At 42.4% G+C, this 8,758-nt stretch overlaps 1 protein-coding gene across 1 annotated transcript in view; it reads right to left on the bottom strand.

The window, feature by feature from the left end:
• Positions 1-6,300: 6,300 nt before the first annotated feature.
• CCDC170 (coiled-coil domain containing 170) overlaps positions 6,301-8,758 on the bottom strand; it is a 66,511-nt gene continuing 64,053 nt past the window's right edge. Inside the window, exon 10 of the mRNA XM_023532160.1 lies at positions 6,301-6,673. Within this exon, the coding sequence (XP_023387928.1) occupies positions 6,473-6,673 (201 nt within the window). The 3' untranslated portion in view covers positions 6,301-6,472. The remainder of the gene's footprint in view (positions 6,674-8,758) is intronic.

The following is an 8,758-nucleotide window of genomic DNA, read 5'->3' as shown; positions in this document are numbered from 1 at the left end:
ACTTGTAAAGACATTCAATCCAGTCCACACAAGAAAACAGGAAAGGTGTGTTCTCGGTATGATAGTAACAAAAAAAATCCATTTTCCACTTAGCAATACATCCAGCTAAGCATGATTTTCAAATAGAACTTTGTGAGTCAGGAGCCAAAGAGCATGAATATTGGCTTTGCCCTCTATCTTTTATTTCCGGGTCAACAGTAGGTATAACCTACAATCTCTCCACTTTTATTTATCAACCATTGTCACTTTGCATAATAACATCTTTTATGCTATCCTCTTCCCTATTTTATACTAGGTCAAGAATTAACTACAAGTCTTCCCAAAACACTATGGAAGAGGCAGCTTTGGAAAAGGAAAAACTCAGGAAACCTGAGCACTATTCTCGGTTCTCTTTCCGTCTGTCTCTCTGTCTCTCTGTCTGTCTGTCTCTCTGTCTCCCTCTTCCCTCCTTCACTCCCTCCCTTGCTCCCTCTCTCTATTTCCTAGGAAAAAGAATTGTCTGCCCTACTGTATAGATCACAATAAGTAATGTACGTACATGAAAACACTGTGGTGAGGATTATAATACATCTTTAAGCTATTATCATTTTTAGCCAATTGCCCACTCATGCAACTCATTATGGATCAAGAACCCATCCAAACATACATACGGTTGGAAGTTTTGATGCATAAATAGAGGGAAATCCAACCCACCTAAATATTCGAATTCCAGCCTGTTAGTTAATTCAATCAGACACTTTCAACAAATGTTCAACCACGGGCCAAGCACTGGACATACAATGAACAAACCTGCAGGAGGCAGCATGGCTGAAAATGAATAATGTGGACTCTGAAGTAAGATTAGCCTAGATTTCAATTCTAGCATAGGCAGCTGTAACCATCATTTCTCCAAGTTTCAATGTTTCTCTGCCCAAAAAAGGGGCTATTACCATAACAAATTGTTTAAAATAAGTGCTGATAGAGTTATGCACAAGACACTATGGAAACCCATAGGTGGGTTCCTGACTCAGCCTTCGGATATCAAGGTGGGGGTGACATCTAAATTGAGTCCCTAAGAATAAGCAGGAAGTAGTCAAGAGAAGGGAGAAAAGATAGTGCAAAAGGTCAGCAGTGGCAAAGCCCTGGGGATGAGAAAGTACTGGAGAAACTGCAAACGCTGTTTTATATAAAGTACAGCATTCAGATAATAAGGACAGGCAGGGAGCCCTGCGTGCCGTGCGGGCTGGGCTGCCTTCATCCAGCGAGCAGTAAGAACAACGGAGGGCATAAAGCAGAGCGTCATTGGACCATACTTGTTTTTTTGTTTTGTTTTGTTTTAATGATCACTCTGCCTACAATGGACAAGGGAGGGAACAATCCCTAGTGCCAGGAACACCCAAGTAAAGACCGAGTAAGAGATAATGGGCGAAAACCACCCACTGCAGTGTGAAATACAGGAGAGACGCGGACAGACGAAGGAGAAGGCAGTTGGCGGAATGGACAGGGCTTTGTGCTTTATCAAATGTCAGAGGAGAGAGGGAGAAGTCACAGTTCCCTCCCAAAAACCTGACTTGGATGTCTGAGCAGATGCCAGGCCATTCACTAAGGCAGGGAGCCCAGGAGAGAAGTAGCTCATTGGGGTACAAACGGGAAGAGGGGAAAAGATGGTGTGAGCAGAAATGATCACTTCAGTATTATTCATATTGCAGTTTGAGGTGCCTATAGAATATAACAACATTCACTGAGCACTGTAACACCCATGTTCTAAGCTATGCATTTAATCCTTACAGCAACCTTATAAGACAGTGTATAGTTTCCGAGGGCCACGTGAACAAAGTTCCATAAACCGAGTGGCTTAAACAACAGAAATTCGTTATCTCAAGTTCTGGAGCCCAGAAGTCTGAGATCGAGGGGTCATCAAGTTCGGTTCCTTCTGTGAAGAAGAATCTGCCACACACCTCTCTCCTGGCTCCTGGTGTTGTACTGTCAATCTTTGGCATCCCTTGGCTTATAGCTGCATCTCCCCAGTCCCTGCTTTCACCTTCATGTGGCGTTCTCCCTGTGTGTGTGTCTGTCTCTGCATCCAAATTTCCTCTTTTTATAAGGACACCACCAGTCCTATTAGATGGGGCCCACCCTAATGACCTTACCTTAACTCGATCATCAGCAAAGACCCTATTTCCAAATGAGGTCACCTTAGCAGGTATTAGAAGTTATGACTTCAACATCTTTTGGGGGGACACGATTCAACCTCTATGTCGCAGATGAGGAAACAAAGGGAGATAAGTAACTTGCCTGAGGTCACGAGGCTAATGCACTGGAGAGTATAAAGTGTGAGAGAAGGAGCCCTAGGATAGACCCCCACCCCATGCAACTCCTACCTGCAAGAGACAGACATGAGACCCCACTCCTGTGACCCCCGTACACCAGTCCAGACTAAGGGAAACAAATTCATAGGCTTGTCAGTGGCCTACATGGCATAAAAGTGGTGTCTGAACAGGGGTGCCTCACCCTGAAGAGTGACAGATTCAACTAAGCAGGTTCTCCCTCTGGAGGAGAAACAGAAAAACAATAAGAGCAGTTAATGGTGGGAGCAGAAATGGAAAGACATTTAGAAAAGCCAGGAAGTATTAGAAAACACAGGCAAGAAGCAGCCCAGAATAAGAAGCAGAAGCCAAAGGTAAGAAGAAGAATGGAGAGACGATGATGGCCGAGGCAGCAGACGCAGAGGCAGAGAGCATCTGAGTCATCATGGCATCAAAGTGAAGCTGCGTTGGTGGGACAGGGAAGGGGACCCGGCTGTGAGAGCCACACCGTCCCTGCATTTGGCACTCCAGTTCTTGTACTATCAACTACCTTCTCGTTTTCAGGCTACAGGACCACTCTGTGAGGTCGAGATGCCCACCCACGCTTATTTTTTCTTTCACCTCTCATTGTATTTTTGTTTTCTACAACCTTAAAATAATCAAGTATCCAGAGAGGCAGGAAAAAAAAAAATTAGTTGAATGTCATATCATTCTACCTAATGGAAGAGAACGTTTCATACAAATGGTCGATTGTATCAAATGTTACAATCCGATAAAGGAGCGTATAAAAGAAAGATCGAGTAATATAAGTACTTTAAAATTAACAGAGATTTGCTAACAAAAATGTGAGAACTCAGTGAGTGGAGGCAGAAGCCAGGTTGCAAGGAATGATGAAATGCATGGGAGGTAAGGCCAGAAAGACAGCAGTGTAAACCACACTTTTAAGTGGTTCAGCGGTGAAGAGGAAGAGAGAGAAAGAGAAATAAGGCTCTAAGTCGAAGTGGTTTTGGAGGAGAGCAAGTGATTTTCTTAAAATGAGACAGATTTAAACATCCTTAAATGCTGATGGAAATGAGCCACTAACTAAGGTGAGGTTGAAAACATTTGAGAGAGAAGAAAATAACTATTAGAACTAAGCTGAAGATGCACGTGGCCAGGGAGAAGAAATAACCTGAGGTGGGAAAAGGCAAAAAGATAAGATTGGGTGTGGACACATATCAGGCTATATTAGGATCTGATATTGAAGGTATTTCCGGTAATGGCTTCTATTTTCTGGGTGAAATAGGAGATGAGATTATCTGCTGACAGCGAAGAGGAAAGAGACACGGGAAGAGCCTCAGGGCAGAGAAGAATATTTGCAACTGTCATTTTGGAAAATGGCAGTCAGGTCTAACCAGGAAACAGCGAAGGATTACCAGTTAGCACGGAGGCCTCAAATGAGATCAAAGGCCATGAATCTGGAATGCGATGCAGCTGATTTTATGGCATGAAGTGGACAGAGCCTTCCTAGTCAAAGGTTATGCAACCATGAAATGCTTCCCCAGTGAAAATCAGACTCCATCTCTAAGTGCTAAGTAGTATTATAACATTAGTTATATAGACATTCTTTAACAGCTTTTCAACCCACCACCCCTTAACCTTGAATCACTCAATCTAAGGTAAAATCGGAAATTCAGACAAATCAGGTTTAAATTTTTCCCCCTAGCTGAGATACTTTATGAGTATATTTAAATGTCTTGGACAGTGACCAGAATAATAACCTCAATACCCATCACTACTCAAGTGTATTTGGGAGAAGAGTTAGTGTTGAATATTTTAAAACTCTATTTAGAAAAATTGCATCAACTTAACTCATTTTATTGGACAACATAAAATATACATGGATATTATGGAAGAACAAAATCTAACGAAAATGCGAAGCTGGCTTGCCAATTCTGGAATGAACGCCACAGAGGGAAAGCCGACGACCAACTGGCGTTTTAACAAGGAAAGAAATGGCTTTATCAAAGGGATTTGCAATTTGTCCAAATGACAAATAGTTAACGTGCATATGGGTTATTTATATGGATAGAATTTCTTTCTTATCTCATAAACCCTTTCTCTCAGAAATCTCTAAGGATTATAGTCAAACATTTTTAATAATTCTAATATGTATTAAAGATCATTGTATATATGCTTGAGTCATATCTTGGGAATATTATATAAACATATATTTGGAAAAACAGACTATGGTTTTGTATAATAAAGAAAAACTACAGTACTAACCATTATGGATCACTTTTAACATCTTATATGAATCTAGAAATACAAGTGATAAGTCAAAAATGGAAAAATAATGTTTTGTTTTTAAAGTAATGTTGTGAAATGTATCTTTGAACAGGGCAGAAAATAAATTTACGGAGGAAATAAATCAACTTTACTAAAGACTGGATTTGGAAAATGAAAGTAGAATGTATAAAAATGACCCTCCCACCCCCCAGCGTCCCACTGTGACTGCTTCCCATGGCCTGAGTGAAGCACAGACTCTCAGCAACTTCATCCTCCAGAGACTCAAAGGCGATGTCACCTCTTCCACCCTGGCTGAGGCCAGGTCCGGAGCAGCAGCCACCGCATTAGGAGCACATGAGGGGACCTAGGAGACTGCAGATCTCCCTCCCCTGGGAAAATCCGAGGCTGCCTCTGCTGCCTATTGCAGGTCCAGCTCTGGTCCTCGGTCAGGGATGGACAGTGTGCTTACTCAGTTGCAAAACACTACTTCATCCTCTCCCGGCGCAAGGAAGAGAAAGCCAGGCAGAGGTGGCCCATTCCCAGCAGCCATCCTTGGTCATTCTCCTCGTGTGGTCTGTCATCCAACCTCTTAGTGTCACACTCACTTCCTTTCTTCTGCAGTTTTCGTTTTCTCTTAATGTTTGATTTTAATCTATGTTTCCCTCTCCTTTAATTAGACACCACTGCTTTTTTCAAGGAAATGTCAAGGAAAAAAATTTTTTCACATGACAGAAATAAGATAATCGCCCAGAAGAGTAACACATTTTTGTCAGTGAAGTGAAAGATATAATTTCCTGAAAAAAAATATTTGTGAAATAGAAATTTAAAAGGCAGAAAGTGAGAAAAATTCATAATAAAATCTCTATCCTGAAAAGATACTCTTGCTGTGAATACATTTGAAATATTGGTGAATAAAACTGTATAGGGTTTCTTCGTCTTACAGGTTTCGTGTTAAAGGTGGCATTTTTAAAATACTAAGGTCAGCCCTGTTCAAACATTAAAAATTACAATTGAATGTGATCTGGCAGCAATATTTAAAACAGGTTAAGTTCTTTATAGCAGGGGTCCCCAACCCCCAGGCCATATGGCCTGTTAGGAACTGGGCCGCACAGCAGGAGGTGAGAGGCAGGTGAGCAAGAGAAGCTTCCTCTGTATTTGCAGCCACTCCCCAGAGCTAACATAACCACCTCAGCTCCACCTCAGATCATCAGGCATTAGATGCTCATAGGAGACGAGTCCCTGGTGCCAAAAAGGCTGGGGACCGCTGCTGCAGGATCTCAGATCATGCATGTTTTATACAAATAATCGGGTGTGCTGCTTTTTAAAGAAATCACATAGGTTATACTCATAACTCTCAGTTACTTTTGGACTTCGTTTCTTGACCATATGAATGTTTTCCTTCTTTTATGCAGGCAATTTTCACCAAAAACACAGGGATTCGGAGAAACTGGAGGATGGCAGAGTAGCAGAGAAGACACGGCCTTTGACAGAGTCAACGCGGTGTATATCCTGGTTCTGTCACAAACCAACTGCACTCCTGGGTAGGGAACACCCTCACTGTTTGTAAAATGGAAACACTAACGCTTCCCAATGTGGTTATTACGAGAATTAACTTGGAGAGTAAAGCCCCTGACTCGTAACAGATATCCCATTAACGTTAACCTCCATTCCCCATTACTCATTCTAGATATGCAGCCTAGTGGAATTCTTCTGGGTCCCACAGTGTTAGCAAATGAAACCATAGGTGTTTTTAGTGCTGAACATTTATCTACGGCTGGCACCTTTGAGATTCTTTGTTGCTAATGATGGATTCTCTCTCTATCACCAAATATATCATATTCACACACTGATCAAATTTCAAAGGTTTGAGGAATTTGTGTCCCATCTCTCAGCTCCACATCCTTCAAGAGATATGGCGTTCAATGAAGAAGTTTCAAGTGGCCTTGCGGGTGCCTATCTTGCCTGGTAGTCACATCTTTGAGGCAAGCACAGGTGACAAAGTGATGTCGATGTGAATGAATCAGTCTTTCAAGACATTTGATGATTTCATAGTCAGGAAGAGCAAGGCTAGACATGTTTAAGCCTAGCATCTGGGAAACCACCTCCCTGAAGTCCACCAGCTGGAAAATCAAACAGAAACACATTAACTGAGAGAACAAATGTATCAGCCACTGCGAGGCCAAAAGCAACAATAGCAAAAAAAACGAAAAACCCGGGTGTGAATGAGATACGTAAGTTACTCTCTTTAGCCTTACTTCTCTCACTTATAAAATAATAAAGCTAGCCTACTAAGTTACCTCTAAGGTCCTTTCAGGCACCGACCTTCGGCGACTCCAGAACCATTTTTCTGATGAGCCACTCAATGTGGTATCGGCTACCAAGTCAATAATCCCAGTTAAGCAACTGAGAACGAGACTCTGACTTCACTAGGGTTTCGTCTTCTCACTTCCAAGGTGGGAATGACCATATACCTACTTCCCAGGGCTGTTCTGAAATCCAGGTCAAAAGAAATGATGGCCGTGCACGTGCCTTGCATACTAGCAAGTGCTTTACAAATGCTGGTGTGATCGTGCCCATGGGTGATAAGTGCTTATGCACTGGAATGTTAACTGGACGACGAACCTCTTAAGCGAAAGGAAGAGCAAATGGCGAGAAACTATGAGTTGACAGAAAGAGGGGGACTTCTAAATGACGCTCAAATGACATCACACAGACCGCCACCTTACGATCCATAACACCGGACTCTCTGAGACTACAATCACAAAAGGAAAAATGGGAGTGAGGGGAGAGGAGGTGAGGACTGGAGACAGTGGTTGGAATGTGCCTCACACCCCTTTGAATTCTCCTGGACTGGATGGTGATTCTAGGCTAAAGCAAAAGCCGATCAATCATGGATGTCTGGGCAACACCTCGCTAGAGGTATCTTCTATCTTAGAAAAGGTGTGGTCTGACTTGAAGACAGATGTCACACCCAAGAGAACTGCCTTTCAGACATCCCCACCATGTGGTCATTTGCTTCCCAACCTTCTTCCTACGCAGGGTCCAATTTGGGAAACCGAACACTCTCTCCAGCCTCGTCTCCCTGATGAAAAAGTTTTCCTCAGACTTTTCCGTCTGTTCAAATACGGCTGCAGCTCTTAACTGCGGAGCGTGTTCCCTCTGAAAACACTCATTCGTGGTTTGGTCCTTCTCAACTCTGCCTGACACATGAGCCAGAGCAAAAATATCCCAGGATCAGAGTCCACTCTATGCCCTTTTGAGCTTCAAGGAGCGAGATGAAAGCTGAAAGCAATGGGGGTCGGGCTGCCCAGGACATGCTTTTTTATGCCTGACCTCCTGATGTGCTCACTAGATAAAACTCCCCTCCTTGCAACCAGCGAGCGAATGAGTACTATTTTATGGTTTACATCTGGGATTGGACGGCCATCAAGTCTCAGTGCCACTGTTTGAGATTTGGGACTGTTTCCTGAAACTGATCTCTGCTGGAGGTAAGGTTTATCCTGACCTCTGAGGCTGAAGCCCTGGTAACCATTAGATGCGGGATGATGCAAACTTCAGAGGCAACTGGTAAACGTACTAAAAAAAAAAAAAAAAAAAACTCTCTGCAACCAGAAACTGGCTGTTCAGAGGCTTTCCATTGCTTTGATTAGAACGGCTTTTTCTTTCCTACAGTCCATGCCATGAAAATGTGAATTACTTTTCTTGGCGAAGTAAATCACAATGGTTCTATGCCAAAAAGATGCTAGACGGCAAACAGAGATGTTGAAATGATATTGAAAGCTTTGTAAATTGTTTATGCAGAAACGTGAATAATGATCACGTTTGAATCGTCCTATCTTTCCTAAATAAGAAGATTTCATCACCAGATTTATACCCACCTGCTTTTCTCGCTTTTCTGCTTCTTCCAGAGATTTCTTTAGTGTCTTCGTTTCGCTGGTTACCAGTTCTATGATGTTCCTGGCCCTCTCTTTATCCTCTTTAGCCTCATGCTCTGTAGTATCCAGTTCTGACTTGACAGACATTAGCTTTTTCTCAGCTTTCTCCTTCATCTTCTCCAGTTTGTCTCTGGATTTATTTAGGTCCTCGATGGCTTTGGTCTGTTCCAAAGTTTTAATCTAAGAAGTCAAGAGAATGCTGATCATTTCTTTGGTATTTATTTAGGAAAACTATATAAAGACAAATCAGAAGTCAACGGAATTCACTTT

This window comes from Pteropus vampyrus, unplaced genomic scaffold (assembly GCF_000151845.1).
Source record: "Pteropus vampyrus isolate Shadow unplaced genomic scaffold, Pvam_2.0 Scaffold78, whole genome shotgun sequence".
NCBI lineage: Eukaryota > Metazoa > Chordata > Mammalia > Chiroptera > Pteropodidae > Pteropus > Pteropus vampyrus.
The sequence above is the reverse complement of the archived record's forward strand: the minus strand, read 5'-3'. Positions and strand labels throughout refer to the sequence as shown.